This window comes from Sphaeramia orbicularis, chromosome 1 (assembly GCF_902148855.1).
Source record: "Sphaeramia orbicularis chromosome 1, fSphaOr1.1, whole genome shotgun sequence".
In the NCBI taxonomy this organism is placed as follows: domain Eukaryota; kingdom Metazoa; phylum Chordata; class Actinopteri; order Kurtiformes; family Apogonidae; genus Sphaeramia; species Sphaeramia orbicularis.
In genome coordinates this window covers 7,927,440-7,945,660 of record NC_043957.1, presented here as the reverse complement: position 1 = coordinate 7,945,660, position 18,221 = coordinate 7,927,440, and the positions used below count along the sequence as shown (strand labels likewise).

The 18,221-nt window shown below is 40.5% G+C and overlaps 1 protein-coding gene across 1 annotated transcript in view; it reads left to right on the top strand.

Annotated features, from left to right (window-relative positions):
* The window catches only part of sorcs3a (sortilin related VPS10 domain containing receptor 3a), a 300,707-nt gene that overhangs the window by 244,497 nt on the left and 37,989 nt on the right, over positions 1-18,221 (top strand). Inside the window, exons 8-13 of the mRNA XM_030146568.1 lie at positions 1,990-2,079; positions 2,880-3,059; positions 9,139-9,285; positions 12,034-12,136; positions 12,529-12,605; positions 13,135-13,226. Coding sequence (XP_030002428.1) covers positions 1,990-2,079; positions 2,880-3,059; positions 9,139-9,285; positions 12,034-12,136; positions 12,529-12,605; positions 13,135-13,226 — 689 coding nt within the window. The remainder of the gene's footprint in view (positions 1-1,989; positions 2,080-2,879; positions 3,060-9,138; positions 9,286-12,033; positions 12,137-12,528; positions 12,606-13,134; positions 13,227-18,221) is intronic.

The following is an 18,221-nucleotide window of genomic DNA, read 5'->3' as shown; positions in this document are numbered from 1 at the left end:
AGGGTGTTTGCAGACGGTCTACCCCATTAAACACCAGGTTTTTTTTTTTTTTCCTGGACAGCAGATGAAGCTCGGGTAGACAATGTAAAGATTTTTCTTGACACAGAATAATTAGACTATTGATTGTCCTGCAAGATATTTACCAAAGTCCATTTGGAAACCAGCGAGTGCATTGACACCCACAGAGGGCAGCGTCCTCTGAATACGAGCCAGGACACAAATATAGACGACCAACAGCAGCTCGTCCAAAGGCACAGACATCCTGTTCATCCAGCAGCACTTTAACCCTTTAAGCACCGCCCTTACAACACACACACCACACTGATTTATGTGGGTTTTCTAATAAAACGGTCACGAAATGTGAGTTGCTGTTTTTTTTTTTCAAATTCTTCTGCATCTTTTTTCAAGAAGAACTGAACTTTGAATATCTGTCCATGAATTACCATCATTATATGGAATAAATGGTTCTAGATCCGCCAGGTTCTAGATCCTCTGGGTTCTAGATCCTTTAGGTTCTACATCCTCTAGGTTCTAGATCAGAGGTGTCAAACTCATTTTAGTTCAGTTCCACATTCAGCTAAATTTGATCTGAAGCGGGCCGAACCAATAAAATAATAACATAATAATATATAAATAATGTCACCTCCAAACTTTTCTCTATGTTTTAGAGCAAAAAAAGTACATTTACATAATGAAAAGGTTTACATCTACAAACTATCCTTTCAAAAGATGTGAATAACATGAACACACTGAAAAAATAAGTGTAGTTTTAACACTATTCTGCCTCAGTTTATCATTTCCACTTGTTCATTATAACTTACAGATCACAGTGGATCTACAAACACACACAACATTTAATAACAGACAGAATATTGTTAAAATTGTACTTACTTCTCTTAAGACATTTCAGGTTGTTCATATTTGTTCGGGTTATCCCCTTTTTTTTTTGCAAAATTATACTTTGTTTTAGTCTAAATACATGAAAATATTTATGTTTACAAAGAGAAAAAATTTGGAGTTGTCGTTATTTATATGTTATTATGATAGTGTTTGACTGGTCTTGCCCACCTGAGATTGAATTGGTCTGAATGTGGAACCTGAACTAAAATGATTGTTAATATCTTAGTGTAATTTTTGCATTTTACAAATTCATCTCAAGGGACAGATTGGACCCTTTGACGGGCCAGATTTGGCCCCCGGGCCGCATGTTTGACACCTGTGTTCTAGATCTTCAAGGTTCTAGATGCTCTAGGTTCTAGATCCTCCAGGTTCTAGATCTTCTGGGTTCTTGATCCTCTAGGTTCTAGATCCTCTGATCCACTTCAGTTCTTTCCTTTCTTTCTTGGTAAATTCATTTCTAGTTGAATAGCCTCTCAGCTGAGATGTCTGTTTATGCACAGGAAATATGACACCGTGGTAACATGGTCCTATTGTTTATCTGTTGCTAGGTAACCCACTTTAATGGTGATTCTATCACTCTGTTCATAGCAACGGGATCATAAGGATATTGAATAAAAAAATGACTAATATCTGACAAAATATTGGTCCGATCAACTGTTACTGTTTACACTAGTCTGTTCAAAAATACACAAGTATGACAAACTGTACACACACACACACACACACACACACTTATAACATAGACACAGCTCTATTATATCTGTCTCCTGTACAGTCAAAGACAAAGTTATGTCAAAGTTAAACTCTTTGAACAAAACCACTGTTTTTTTTTTCAGTTCAAGTCAAGGCCGTGGGTGTTTATTCCATCTTCTTCCAGGTTCCACATTCAGTCCAGTCTGATCTGAAGTGGGTCAGATCAGTAGAATCATACCACAGTAGCACAAAAAGAATGACAACTGCAAACTTTTGTTTTACTGCAAAAAACTGTCTTTAACTGTATTGTTTTATATATTCAGTCCCGTAACTGTTTTATTTATAGTTGTTTTTATATATATTTTATATACCCCCCTCTGTCCTCTGCGTCCCCAGGTCCCCACCTCAGGACGGGCCACCTACTACGTCTCCCATAAAAGGGACCAGTTCATCCAGATCAAACTGCCCAAATATTCTCTGCCTAAGGTCAGTGTGAGACACACACACACACACACACACACTTGGACGTTCACACAGTCTTTTCATTAGTCCTAGAGTTAATGAAGTGTGTTAGTTTTCACACACACGAGGCTGACAGTAGTTCACAAATGTTTGGACATGAGTTTAGAAAAGACATGAAGACAGCAAGAGTTTTCAGCTGTGATCACTTTAACATTTTAGTATGAGCAGTAAACCTCTGATCTGTCTGTTCTGTTCTATTCTATTCTGTGTTCTGTTCTATTCTATATTCTATTCTATGTTCTATATTCTATTCTACTCTTTGATGCTGTTGGGGTGGGGCGGCGAATTTGAACGTCTCACCATGAAAAACAAAACTGTTCTAACTCTGCCATTTTTCATCCAATCAAAACCAACTTGACATGTTTGATAATAGTCCCGCCCTGAACGACATGTCATCATGTTGAATCTGACTCATAACCCCCCATAGTTGGTGTGTTGGCCCCTCCCACAGGGGGCGTGGCGTCCTGCTCCAGTCCTAACTGTGTTCTTCTCTGGCCCCTCCCACAGGGGGTGTGGCATCCTGCTCCAGTCCTAACTGTGTTCTTCTCTGGCCCCTCCCACAGGGGGTGTGGCCTCCTGCTCCAGTCCTAACTGTGCTCTTCTCTGATAGGACCTGTGTTCTTCTCTGGCCCCTCCCACAGGGGCGTGGCCTCCTGCTCCAGTCCTAACTGTGCTCTTCTCTGATAGGACCTGTGCTCTTCTCTGGCCCCTCCCACAGGGGCGTGGCCTCCTGCTCCAGTCCTAACTGTGCTCTTCTCTGATAGGACCTGCACATCGTCAGCACTGATGAGAAGCAGGTGTTTGCAGCTGTGCAGGAGTGGAACCAGAATGACACCTACAACCTGTACCTGTCCGACACCAGGGGCATCTACTTCACCTTGGCCATGGAGAACGTCAGAACCACCCGCAGCCAAGGGGGGAACCAGATGTTGGACCTGTATGAGGTAGGCGTCGTCACCTACAGGGACCCTGACCCTTAACCCCTGACCCTTAACCATAACCCTTAACCTCTGACCCCTATCCTTAATGGAGCTCCCCCGTGCCCCTGTGGACTCTGAATGACCTTGTTAGCTCAGTTAGCTTAGCGGCTCCTGTATCTGTTTCCATTAGCATTCACAGCAGGAACGCTTCAGTCCCACCTGGTTCGGTCCCTGATGAAGTTGGTTTATCATTGGTCCACTGGCAGGTGGGACTGGGTGAGTGAAGAAAGGCAGATACTGCACCAGGGTAATTAACAGTGTGTGTGTGTGTGTGTGTGTGTGTGTGTCAGATAAGGCCTTTTAATTGCATTTGTCACTCAGTTGCAGCTCTATTGTTGATCCCGGTCTAAACAGTCGATGGATGATACTCAGCCAATCAGATGGCAGATACAGACCAGTCACAAAGGAATGCAGATCCTAACCACACGCCGGTTTCACAGATGACATTACCCAGTCCCTCCAGAAAAACGACATTATACCATCGTATAATTCAACGCATAATCAAACAAATAGTGCACATTAGGCAGGGGTCCGCATTTTTTCAAACAGGGCTCATGTTCACCGCAATACTAGCATGTTTCTGCGCAAAATATTCTGGGCTCGCACGGTACATAATAACTGCATGAAGTTAAAAAAAATATTGCATTAGTGGTTCTGTGTTCTGTCCATGTGTCCTGTTCCACCAGAGGACCTCTTCTTCTGCTTCTTCTTCTTCTGCTTCTTCTACCTCCTCTTCTTCTTCTTCATCTTCTTCTTTGTCTTCTTCTCCTTCTTCTTCTTCCTCTTCGTCTTCTTCTTCTTCATCTTCTTCTTCATCTTTTTCTCCTTCTTCTTCTTCCTCTTTGTCTTCTTCTCCTTCTTCTTCTGCTTCTTCTTCCTCCTCTTCTTCTTCTTCTTCTTCTTCTTCATCTTCTTCATCTTTTTCTCCTTCTTCTTCTTCTTCCTCTTCGTCTTTTTCTCCTTCTTCTTCTGCTTCTTCTTCGTCGTCATCTTCTTCTTCTTTCTCTTCGTCTTCTCCTCCTTCTTCTTCTTCCTCTTTCTCTTCTTCTTCTTCTTCGTCTTCTTCTTCCTGTTCATCTTCTTCTCCTTCTTCTTCTTCTGCTTCTTCTTCTTCTTCATCTGCTTCTTCTCCTTCTTCCTCTTCCTCTTCTGTTCCTTCTTCTTCCTCTCTTCAAAAATCAATTATGCTTTCTCCACACTGAAAATTGCACAATTATCTTGTAAATTAGTGGGATTATTTTAGAGTCAGTCAGATTGGATAGGGGCAATTTGAGTAATCAGGATCCTTTGTTGTGCCAACTGTTGGAGTGCTGACGGGGGTGGGGGGGTTGGTCTGTGAACCCTCCAGACTCTTCAGTCTGAGAGCTCCGTTAGCAGGTGGCTCTGCAGCAATTAGCACCTGATTGGTTTAAGTTCACACTATCAGAAATCATCCATGTCTCATCTTCACCGTGTTATTAACGACTTCAAATGATTGATTGAAGATGTGAAGAGAACTGTTGTCAATACAGAGTGTTGGAGGTGTTGAATGATGTGGACGCTGAAGAGGATGTGGACCTTTGTTTTGGACACGGCCATATTTGAACACAGATCATACATGGGCACTTATCGAACACAGGAACAGACAGGTTTATTTCACAGTTCTGGTTCTGACCCATAAACCCGTCTGTTCACAGGTCCATCCAGTTTATGCAGATTCATATTGTTCAGCTTTTACTGACTTTCAAATACCAACTGAACACATAATATATGAGTGAGTGGTTAAGGAAGGTTTGGAAGAGGAAATGGACTCAGTTCTAGACCAGGACTCATTGTGGTTCTAGTTCTGCCTTCAGCCCAGTTTGATCTGCAGTGGGTCAGAACCAGTACAATAATGACAGAATAACATGTAAATAATGACAACTACAAGTTCTAGTTTTAGTTTTAGTACAAAAATGCCCTCATTAAATTATGAAAATATTTACATTTTACAAAACAGATGTGAAAAACCTGAAAAAACTGACCTTTTACTAGAAAAATTAGTGCAATTTTAACAATATTCTGCCTCAACTGATCATTTATTCATTAATTTATATAGTTAAATATTTATTTGGTATCTGCCTGTGCAGGTGTGTAAGTGAATGACAAGTGAAGAGGTTTTAAATTTTGTTGTATTGTGCAGTGCCATGACAATAAACTGTTCTATTCTATTCTATTCTATTCTATTCTATTCTATTCTATTCTATTCTGTTTATACATGTGTATTTACACACGTTACACAAACATTTAATAACAGGCAGAATATTGTTAAAATTACACATTTGAGGTTGTTCGTCTTTGTTTTTATTATGTATTTATTTGCATTTTTATTGTGAAAGGACAGTTTTGTAAATGTAAATATTTTCATAGTGTGTTATTTTTTTCCCTTCTATTTGTATTTGTCATTACTTAACAGGTGATTGTGTTCTTACTTTAGATCCCTTTGTTCTGTCTGTGGAACCTGAACCTAAATCCTTCGGACCCCTTTGACTGTTCATGTCCCCAGTGTTCTATTTGAACCTTCATCCCGTGGGCCGGATTGGACCCTTCGGCGGACCACATTTGGTCCACGGGCCTCGTGTTTAACCCCCCTGTTGATACTGTGGACTGAATTCACATTAATACTGTGATAAACTGGGCTTTTATTCTGTGTTTGCAAAGGTTGCATTTTCCACAATGGAGTTTATGCTGAGATCTGTCCAAAATGTAAAACAGCAGGTCATAGAGCGTCCGTTTGTGCTGCGAACGCTGACCGATATAGGCCCCGCCCCCCCGTGTTCCTGAAGAATTTCCCATTGTATGCTAATAGGAAGTCAACACAGTGGAACGCTGCTCTGAATCCAGTATCACCCAAAAAGAAAAACAGATGTTATTGTGAATCTGAGGAGGTTCACAGAGTACATCCACATCCTAAATACGGAACAAAAAATAGATAGATAGATAGATAGATAGATAGATAGATAGATAGATAGATAGATAGATAGATAGATAGATAGATAGATAGATAGATAGATCACCACCATCATATACACATACACCTACATTAACATTCATACACATATATGCATATACGCACATATACATACCCCTGCACATACACTTACATATACATGTACAAATTCATATATACACTGTTCCATACATACACATATACATTCCCATAGGCTTCTCTGCCTCTAATCCCTATTCCATATCTGTGAGTAAAGGACAATAGTCAGTAATGAGAATTATCAATTATAACTGCTAAACTAAATATTTTTGTACATTTTCTTAAACTGGTTCATATTTGGTTCATACTTTGCTTCAGTTCCTCACTTAGATTGTTTCATAACTTAACACCAGAAATAGATATACAAAAAACTTTTTAAGGTTGTTGTCCTGTTTTTGATTTTGAACTTATGTTCCCCTCTTAACTGATAACCTCCCTCCTGATTTCTAAACATTTTTTGGATTTTTTCTGCTAATTGTCTGTTTTTTTGGAAAAGAAGGATCTAGAAAACAGAAGTGTGTGCGTGGTGGTTTCCAGTCTTTGAGCGTTGATGCGTGTTGACGTGCCTGGTGCTCGGTCACTCACAGCAGACATTATTAAACAGCAGCTGCAGGTCTTCTGCTGACGTGTGCTGCAGTCTGATGGTGTTCTAGTCTCAGTTTGGGCTCCGTCTGAACATCACAGCTGCTTTAACCCGACACCGCACCAAGCCCACAACTGGAGCAGAAAACTGCCCAAATGTGTGCGTTCCTTTGGAGGCGGTGCCTGTGTGTTCTGGAGGCGGTGCCTGTGTTCTGGGGGTGGTGCCAGTGTGCTCTGGAGGCATTGCCTGTGTACTCTGGAGGCGGTGCCAGTGCCAGTGTGTTCTGGAGGCGGTGCCAGTGTGTTCTGGAGGCGGTGCCAGTGCCAGTGTGTTCTGGAGGCGGTGCCAGTGTGTTCTGGAGGCGGTGCCAGTGCCAGTGTGTTCTGGAGGCGGTGCCAGTGTGTTCTGGAGGCGGTGCCGGTGTGTTCTGGAGGCGGTGCCAGTGCCAGTGTGTTCTGGAGGCAGTGGTGCCGGTGTGTTCTGGAGGCGGTGCCAGTGCCAGTGTGTTCTGGAGGCGGTGCCAGTGTGTTCTGGAGGCGGTGCCGGTGTGTTCTGGAGGCGGTGCCAGTGCCAGTGTGTTCTGGAGGCAGTGGTGCCGGTGTGTTCTGGAGGCGGTGCCAGTGCCAGTGTGTTCTGGAGGCAGTGCCGGTGTGTTGTGCAGTCCACATGTGTGTCCACGTCCTTCAGTTTGTCCAGAACCCAGAGTGTGGGTGGTGTGAGTGATGGACGGACGGACGGAGGGGGAAACCACACTGCTGGGGACGCTTCTCCTTGTTTACGCCAGTGTGTGATACTGGAGGCGGAGGCAATAAATAATTACAGCCGTGATTGACAGATGGGGTTGGACGAGGACGGCAGGACCTCGTTAGCTGCATCCATCTGAAACTCCATGTTTCAATGACAATGTCAAACGTACTGCCTATTAGTGCCATTTATACAGAGGTGGGCCGGGGGGGGGTGTCACCATGGCAACCATTTGGATGGACTCGCTCCTCCTGACACAGATGAGGCTTTGGTGTAGATGAGGACTAAGTCTAGTACCTGAGAGATGACCCCCCAGGGACTAAGTCTAATACCTGAGAGACGACTCCTAGTGACTAAGGGTGTATTCACACCTGCCTTGTTTGGTCCGTTTAAAACGGACCAGAGTTCATTTGCTCCCTTGGTTCGGACCTTTTGGGCTGGTGTGAATAAAAACCACCGAACTCTGTTCCAGACCAAACAAGTGAACCGAGACCAGTTGAAGAGGTGGTCTCGGTGCGGTTCCATACGAACCCTGGTGTGGTTCGTCTGAGGTGTGAAAGCAGACCGGACCTGATCCGACACAGTTGGGTTTTTTGTACCTAACGAGCTCCCGTCGTGCATCGAGCATTATGGACAACAGAGTTTTACCAGAGAAGCGCTCAGAGTGAGGATAGGCTACGGAGCTGAAAATGAGCCGTGGTCAAACTTGGAGCTTGGAAGGGACACGCTGCCTTTTAGACATCTGGGCAGATGTGCATATAACACAGCTGACAGAAAGGACACAGAAAAACTCCGATGTTTTCAGCTTGTTCAGCGAGAGAATGATTAGGATGACGGTTAGATTTGTCTGTTGTGCTTGAAATAAAAAATAATAAACGACTTCATCATCCCCAGCAAACTTTACCTGCGTTAAGGAATTCTGTCCCTGGCTAAACTCAACGGTGATATAGGATAGACACGCATAGGTAAGCAGTAATGCTTTTGGAGAACAGTCTTTTCACATACTAGCAGAATTCACACTTCAGACCTGTTCTGTCTGGTGTGAGTCAGACCAACAGTCACAACATGATGTGCACACATGAGCGCTGTCCTCCATAGCCGTCTTGCCCTGTGTCTTCGTCATTGAGAAATGAATTCTACAATACTGTAAACCTGACGTTGCATCAGACGCTCTTGCTGCTCAAACACTTGTGCAGACATCTGCATCTGTAAAAAAACCACTATGACGATAACAAAAACAGCAGCAAAATGTCCATGATTCCGTCCTTTCACTTTGGACTGAGCGCTTTAATGGACACTGCTCATTTCTGTCCAATGGATGAACGACCTCAGCACACGTGGTTTTGTTTACAGATTTTGGTCCACTTACAAAACTGTACAGTGTGAATACGAACCGCACCAAATTAAAAAAAAAAAAAATTTGGTCCAGACCAAAGCGAGTGAACTATCGGACTTTCCTGGTGTGAATACACCCTAAGTCTAGTACCTCCAGGGACCAAGTCTAGTACCTGAGAGACGACCCCCATGGATTAAGTCTAGTACCCCCAGGGACTAAGTCCTCCTGACACAGATGAGGCTTCGGTGTAGACAGGGACTAAGTCTAGTACCTGAGAGACGACTCCCAGACAGACCTCCTGCTGGTTTAGTGTTTAAAGGTTCAACCTGTTCCTGTGTGTGTGTGTGTGTGTGTGTGTGTGTGTGTCCTATAGGTGGCAGGAATCAAAGGCATGCTGATCGCCAACAGGAGGCAGGATAACCAGGTGAAGACCTACATCACCTACAACAAAGGGCGGGACTGGAGGCTCCTGCAGGCGCCCACAGCAGACCTGGACGGAAACGACATCCACTGCATTTTAGTGAGTTTATAGAAAACACAAACAGACCGATCCACAACAAGTCTACAGCAAAGAATTCAGCCATGTTTTGTGGGGGGTTTTTTAACTTTTTTTTTGTGCTTTTTTAAATTGTTTTAATGTAAGGAGCAAAACAAACATAGAAACAAACGTAGAAATGGTCCCAGGTACATTTACACATTTACTGTTCACAGATTCAATGAAAAGTCCCATTTCGTCCAATCCTTTACACCTTTGTGTAGTTGTAGATTAGAGGTTAGGGTTCTCAAACTCCTGTTCTTTCAGGTTCCACATTCAGCCTGATTTGATCTGCAGTGGGCCAGACCAGTAAAATAATAACAGAATAACCTAGAAATAATGACAGCTGCACATTTTTGTCTTTGTTTTAGTGCAAAAAACCCCATTAAACCATGAAAATACTTACTATTCCAAAAAAACATGTAAATAACCTGAAAAAATGGAATTTCTTAAGAAAAATCAATGCAGTTTTAACAATATTCTGCCTCAACTTCTCATTTCTCCATGTGCATTATGGATCAGATCTACAAAGACACTAAACACTGAGGAACAGGCAGAAAAGAGTTCAAACTGTGCTGAATTTTCTTCAGATATTTCAGGTTGTTCATGTTTGTTCAGGTTATTCACATTTTATTGTTACAGGATAGTTTGTAAATGTAAATATTTTCAGAATTTAATGTTATTTTTTGCACAAAAACAAAGAAAAAAAATTAAAGTTTGTATTATTTAGGTCAGTGTTTCCAACCTGTTTTGAGCTGTGGCACATATTTTACATTAGAAAAATCACAAGGCACACCGCCAAACAAAAATGTCAGAAAAAGTATATTTATTGAAATATGATGCAGATCTAGTCTCAAATCTAGTTCAGTTGAACACAAAGCTGATATTCTTGTAAGAATTACAGAAAGACGTGGAGCGTTTGCAACGAGAAAGCTGAGAGGGGTGCATCAGCGACCCCTTGGACGGAACCCCAGCTTACGGATTGAGATCCGTATAATAAAGGCATATGCCCCCCACCCCAACCTGATCCATGGGTCTGCACATCACTAGTGAGGGGGGCTTTATCAACAGAACGCACCGCATCGGGGCTAGTTCACTTTCATTTTCACTTTGCAAAGGGAAACCGTTGTTGTAGAGTGGATCATTGGCGCGTGCAGTTGTACATGTTTATATCACGCTGCTCGCTTATAGCACCAGTCAGATGAAACTGGATGATGTTCCACGGCACAACTGAGGATTTCCCACATCACACTTATGCCCCACAGCACAGTGGTGGGGAAACACTGATTTAGGTATAGTGTAATATTATTTGTATATATTTTCATATATATTTTTATATTTTGCATTATTTGTATAAATTTCATTTATATATATATATATATATATATATATATATATATATTTTTTTTTTTTAATTTGTATATATTTTCAAATATTTGTATGACTGTTTTTATTCTAATGCTGATCCCGTTCGTATTCAACATCTGCTTTAGTTTCTGTTTTGATCGACACAGTGATGACAGAGGAAAAACAACGTGAATCTTTTATGTGAAAATGGTTGTTGGAACAAAAACAAAACCAACCAGATTAATTAGACTCCTGAACAAAACGGACTTAATTATATTTAATCTCTCATTAATACACACACTGATGGAATTAGCATTAAAGTGTGAAGCACAAGCAGCGTCTGAGTGTGTGTGTGTGTGTGTGTGTGTGAGTGAGTCTGTGCATGTGCTGGAAGGACATGAAGGCACTGGGACTGAACTGGCCAATCACAGGACACCATCGCACTAATGAACACATCACACCTGGAAGACCCGCCTCCACTGACAGACAGAACCAGAACCGGATCAGAACAGGACCCAGCTGACAGACAGAACCAGAACCTAAACTCACATATAAATAATGACAACTACAAGTTTTACTGTTTATTTTAGTAAAAAAAAGAAAATGTTAAATTATGAAAACATTTACATTTTACAACAAAGATGAGAATAACCTGAAAAAAGTGACATTTCATGCGAAAAAATAGAAAAAATAGTCCAATTTTAATAATATTCTGCCTCAATTTATCATTTATACATGTACATTTACACACAGTGTTCTACAAACATGTGGAAACAGGCAGAATATGATGAAAATGTTGGAGTTTGGAACTCAAATTAGAACAATTTGTATAATTTAATATAATAACATCTGAGGTTATTATTTCCAGCGTACAGAAGCCAGTGGATCTACAACGGAACCAAACAGTTCATAACTGGAACAGTTCCACATGTCAGGATGGTTACGTTTGGTTTTATTTATTTATTTATTCACATTTTATCGTGAAAGGACAGTTTGTAAATGTAAATTTTTTCATAGTTTAATTTTTTTCAGTTGTACCGATCATTTCTTTCCTGTTAGTTTTTATTTTTACTTGACTGTAAAACCCAATAATTTAGCCCTGGGATAAATAAAGTATTCTGGTTTTGATTCTGGTTCTGACTCTGGTCCTGGTTCTGGTTGTGGTTGTGGTTCTTTATGGTTCTTTCTATAATCAGACCCAGACTGTCCTTCGTTGCGGTTCTGTGTTGTGGTATTGAACCTGAACCAACACCAGTTCCAGACTCTGGACCTGTTGGTACCGGTCTGACCTGAACCTACACCAGTTCCAGAGTCCAGTCCTGTTGGTACCGGTTGGACTTGGACCAACCCCCTGAATAAAGTGGACTCTGTTCTTCTCACCTCCAGCCGTTCTGTTCACTCCATCTTCAACTGCAAATGTCGGAGAACCCCTACCTGTCCGGAACCATCTCCACCAAGAGCTCAGCTCCAGGGATCATCGTGGCCACAGGTGAGAAAACCCAGTTCCACATGTATGGAGTTAGTATCTGTTATTAGACTGGGAGGGGGGCAGACTACCAGGACTGGTTTTATTCTATAAAAGTTTATACGAAGACTGAAAAGATGGAGAACCCTTAAGTTTACAGAAATGTTGTGGCTCAGTGCATTGTGGGAATGTGAGTTCTGTACAGGTTTGGTTTGTCTGTTGGTGAGTGTTGAACCCACATGTGGGTTAGGGTCAGGGTATGACTGGGGTCAGGGTGTGAATAAACAGTGTTAAATTCCTACACTAACACCCTTCTACCACGTGAGTGCAAAATACACACTGACACATTTAACATTTGGCCTAGAACCAAAAGTTTCACTGGGTTCTGTTTGTCACACATTCTGTGGGTGTTTCAGGGAACATCGGATCGGAGCTGTCCTACAACAACGTCGGAATGTTCGTATCATCTGACGCAGGAAATAGCTGGAGACAGGTGAGTGTTAAACAGCATCAGTCCACCACCATGAACCAGAACCAGAACCACCACCATGAACCAGAACCAGACCCACCACCATGAAACCACAACCAGAACCACCATGAACCAGAACCAAAACCACCACCACGAACCAGAACCACCATGATGAAACAGAACCAGAACCACCACCATGAAATAGAACCAGAACCACCACCATGAAACCAGAACCACCACCATGAAACCAGAACCAGAACCACCACCATGAACCAGAACCACCATGATGAAACAGAACTAGAACCACCACCATGAAACAGAACCAGAACCACCATGAAACCAGAACCACCACCATGAAACAGAACCAGAACCACCATGAAACCAGAACCACCACCATGAAACCAGAACCAGAACCACCACCATGAACCAGAACCATGCATATACAGGAGAACAGCTGGAGAACACTGGACAGGAAAGGGTTCAGTGGGTTTTCTCTGTTTTTTCTGTGTTTTTTCTAATAATGAGACGTGCCTTTTATTCCGATGTGTTGCAGATTTTTGAAGAGGAGCACAATATCTGGTTTCTGGACAAAGGCGGCGCCCTGGTGGCTGTCAAACAACCGTCTGTTCCCACCAGACACCTGTGGTACGTCCACCGGAGAACCTCCACTTAAGTTCATCTAACCCTGGACCTCTTAGACCAGGGACGTCCAGCTCATGTTAGATCAGGTTCCACATTCAGACCAGTATGATCTGAAGTGGGTCAGAACCAGGACAGTACTATGAATAAAACTCAAATAATAACCTATAAATAATACCAACTCCCAACTTTATCTGTGTTTAAGAGTGACAAAAGTAAAATTACACAGTGAAAATATTCACATCTGCAAACTATCCTTTAAAAAATGTGAAAAACATGAATAAACTGCAGTTTTAATAATGTTCTGCCTCAGTTTATTATAACTAACAGACCACAGTGGGTCTACAAATACACACAACATTTAGTCATTTTGAGAAGTAGAAGACAAACAAAGACAAAGAAGAAGACAAACATCAACACAATTAACAGACAAAAAAACCCAAATATGAATAACATAAAGAATAGGAGGAACACTTGTACAAAAATGAACAAATATTTGAGAAACATATACAAAATGAACAGAAATTGAAATAAAGCCAAAAAATATGATCAAATTAAACAATAAGAAAAACAAAACATGCACAAAAATGAACAAAAACTTGAGAAACTTTCACAAAATTAAGTCTCTTAAGACAGTTCTGGTTCATATTTGTTGAAGTTATTCATATTTTTTATGAAAGGATAGTTTGTAAATGTAAATATTGTCGTGTAACTTTTGTAGTTGTGATTGTTTATAGGTTATTATTATTTTTGGTTCAGTTTGTTTGTTTGTTTGTTTACACTTTATCAGTAAATCTGTGGGTTGAATTCAGACCTATTCTAATAACCCAGAATAGATGTGATTATATTTGGTAAAAGTAGGTCAAAGTTCACATTTTTTAAAATGAATTTTTAAATCCTTTTTTTCCATTTATTTCTAATGGATGGAATTTCAGATGTCTATAAAAACATCAATTTTGTTTCATTTTCCTTCAGACTTCCCACTTATTTATTCAGACAGACCTGCTCAGTTCCATAATTTCACTTTTGTCCGCTGCCATTTTATCTGTTTTATATGTGTGTGTGTGTGTGTGTGTGTGTGTCATTTTAATTGTGTTTTATTTATTTTAACTACTTTGTGTTGTGACCCTGAGTGACCTGAAAGGAACCTATAAATAAAATTTATTATTATTATTATTATCATTATTATTAGTATTATTATTACACATAGAGGCAGTTGATATGACATCAGCACATGCATAGATATGATGACATCAGCTGGATCCATGACAACATAACATACAAATACATGTGAGGGGGCGGGGTTTGTTGTGTGAGGGGCGGGGCTTGTGACTGACACCTGTTAATACTAGTCTTTTACTGGAGCTCATATTTGTCTTTCTGTCCTGAACTGAACTGTTGACCTGGACCCTGTGGTGGTCTAGGGGTTAGACACTGTGGTGGTCTAGGTGTTGGACCCTGTGGTGGTCTAGGGGTTAGACACTGTGGTGGTCTAGGGGTTAGACACTGTGGTGGTCTAGGTGTTGGACCCTGTGGTGGTCTAGGGGTTAGACACTGTGGTGGTCTAGGGGTTAGACACTGTGGTGGTCTAGGGGTTAGACACTGTGGTGGTCCAGGTGTTGGGCCCTGTAATATTCTAGGTGTCAGACCCTGTGGTGGTCCAGGTGTTGGACCCTGTGGTGGTCCAGGTGTTGGACCCTGTGGTGGTCTAGGTGTCGGACCCTGTGATGGTCCAGCTTTGGTCCACAGGCCGTATGTTTGACCCCCCTGGAATCTGACAGCTGTTTCTTTTGTTTTCCAGGCACTTATCATTAACAGCCAGCCACTCAGACACCCCCCCCCCCAGACCCCTCCCTTCCTTTAGTGTTTTCAATACCACTTCCTGCTGCCAAAGCACTGCCTCCACTTTGCCTCAGTGCAGACTAATCCAAGTGAGACCAGATCTGTTCTCCAATTGCTGTTGGAACAATTTTGAAATTAGTTTTAGAGCCAGTGAAGTGTGTCCTGTCCTGCTGGGGTTTGACTCCCCCAATTTAAGACAAAAAAAAAAAAAAGAAAAAAACAAAAACAGACAGAAGACAAGCCTGTGCATCTGTTGGACACAAGCAAACGTATGTGGACTAAAGTATATAGACTCAAGTATATAGACTAAAGTATGTGGGCTAAAGTATATAGACTAAAGTATGTGGACTAAAGTATGTGGGCTAAAGTATGTGGGCTAAAGTATATAGACTAAAGTATGTGGGCTAAAGTATGTGGACTAAAGTATATAGACTCAAGTATATAGACTAAAGTATGTGGGCTAAAGTATATAGACTAAAGTATGTGGACTAAAGTATGTGGGCTAAAGTATGTGGGCTAAAGTATATAGACTAAAGTATGTGGGCTAAAGTATGTGGACTAAAGTATATAGACTCAAGTATATGGACTAAAGTATGTGGGCTAAAGTATGTGGGCTAAAGTATATAGACTAAAGTATATGGGCTAAAGTATGTGGACTAAAGTATGTGGACTAAAGTATATGGACTAAAGTATATTGACTAAAGTATGTGGGCTAAAGTATGTGGACTAAAGTATATAGACTCAAGTATATGGACTAAAGTATGTGGGCTAAAGTATATAGACTAAAGTATGTGGGCTAAAGTATATAGACTAAAGTATGTGGGCTAAAGTATGTGGACTAAAGTATATAGATTCAAGTATATGGACTAAAGTATGTGGGCTAAGGTATATAGACTAAAGTATATGGGCTAAAGTATGTGGACTAAAGTATGTGGACTAAAGTATATGGACTAAAGTATGTGGACTAAAGTATATTGACTAAAGTATGTGGGCTAAAGTATGGGGACTAAAGTATATGGACTAAAGTATGTGGGCTAAGGTATGTGGGCTAAAGTATATAGACTAAAGTATATGGACTAAAGTATGTGGACTAAAGTATATGGACTAAAGTATGTGGGCTAAGGTATGTGGACTAAAGTATGTGGGCTAAGGTATGTGGACTAAAGTATGTGGGCTAAGGTATGTGGACTAAAGTATATGGACTGAAGTATGTGGACTAAAGTATGTGGGCTAAAGTATATAGACTAAAGTATGTGGACTAAAGTATGTGGGCTAAAGTATATAGACTAAAGTATGTGGGCTAAAGTATGTGGACTAAAGTATATAGACTCAAGTATATGGACTAAAGTATGTGGGCTAAAGTATGTGGGCTAAAGTATATAGACTAAAGTATATGGGCTAAAGTATATTGACTAAAGTATGTGGGCTAAAGTATGTGGACTAAAGTATATGGACTAAAGTATATTGACTAAAGTATGTGGGCTAAAGTATGTGGACTAAAGTATATAGACTCAAGTATATGGACTAAAGTATGTGGGCTAAAGTATATAGACTAAAGTATGTGGACTAAAGTATGTGGGCTAAAGTATATAGACTAAAGTATGTGGGCTAAAGTATATAGATTCAAGTATATGGACTAAAGTATGTGGGCTAAAGTATGTGGGCTAAAGTATATAGACTAAAGTATATGGGCTAAAGTATGTGGACTAAAGTATGTGGACTAAAGTATATGGACTAAAGTATGTGGACTAAAGTATATTGACTAAAGTATGTGGGCTAAAGTATGGGGACTAAAGTATATGGACTAAAGTATGTGGGCTAAGGTATGTGGGCTAAAGTATATAGACTAAAGTATATGGACTAAAGTATGTGGACTAAAGTATATGGACTAAAGTATGTGGGCTAAGGTATGTGGACTAAAGTATGTGGGCTAAGGTATGTGGACTAAAGTATATGGACTGAAGTATGTGGACTAAAGTATGTGGACTAAAGTATATGGACTAAAGTATGTGGACTAAAGTATATGGACTAAAGTATGTGGACTAAAGTATGTGGACTAAATTATATGGACTAAAGTATGTGGACTAAAGTATGTGGGCTAAAGTATATGGACTAAAGTATGTGGGCTAAGGTATGTGGACTAAAGTATGTGGGCTAAGGTATGTGGACTAAAGTATATGGACTGAAGTATGTGGACTAAAGTATGTGGACTAAAGTATATGGACTAAAGTATGTGGACTAAAGTATATGGACTAAAGTATATGGACTAAAGTATGTGGACTAAAGTATGTGGGCTAAAGTATGTGGACTAAAGTATATGGACTAAAGTATGTGGGCTAAAGTATGTGGACTAAAGTATATGGACTAAAGTATGTGGGCTAAAGTATGTGGGCTAAAGTATGTGGGCTAAAGTATATGGATTAAAGTATATGGACTAAAGTATATGGACTAAAGTATGTGGGCTAAAGTATATGGACTAAAGTATGTGGGCTGAAGTATGTGGACTAAAGTATATGGACTAAAGTATGTGGGCTAAAGTATGTGGACTAAAGTATATGGACTAAAGTATATTGACTAAAGTATGTGGGTTAAAGTATGTGGACTAAAGTATATAGACTCAAGTATATGGACTAAAGTATGTGGGCTAAAGTATATAGACTAAAGTATGTGGACTAAAGTATGTGGGCTAAAGTATATAGACTAAAGTATGTGGGCTAAAGTATGTGGACTAAAGTATATAGATTCAAGTATATGGACTAAAGTATGTGGGCTAAAGTATGTGGGCTAAAGTATATAGACTAAAGTATATGGGCTAAAGTATGTGGACTAAAGTATGTGGACTAAAGTATATGGACTAAAGTATGTGGACTAAAGTATATTGACTAAAGTATGTGGGCTAAAGTATGGGGACTAAAGTATATGGACTAAAGTATGTGGGCTAAGGTATGTGGGCTAAAGTATATAGACTAAAGTATATGGACTAAAGTATGTGGACTAAAGTATATGGACTAAAGTATGTGGGCTAAGGTATGTGGACTAAAGTATGTGGGCTAAGGTATGTGGACTAAAGTATATGGACTGAAGTATGTGGACTAAAGTATGTGGACTAAAGTATATGGACTAAAGTATGTGGACTAAAGTATATGGACTAAAGTATGT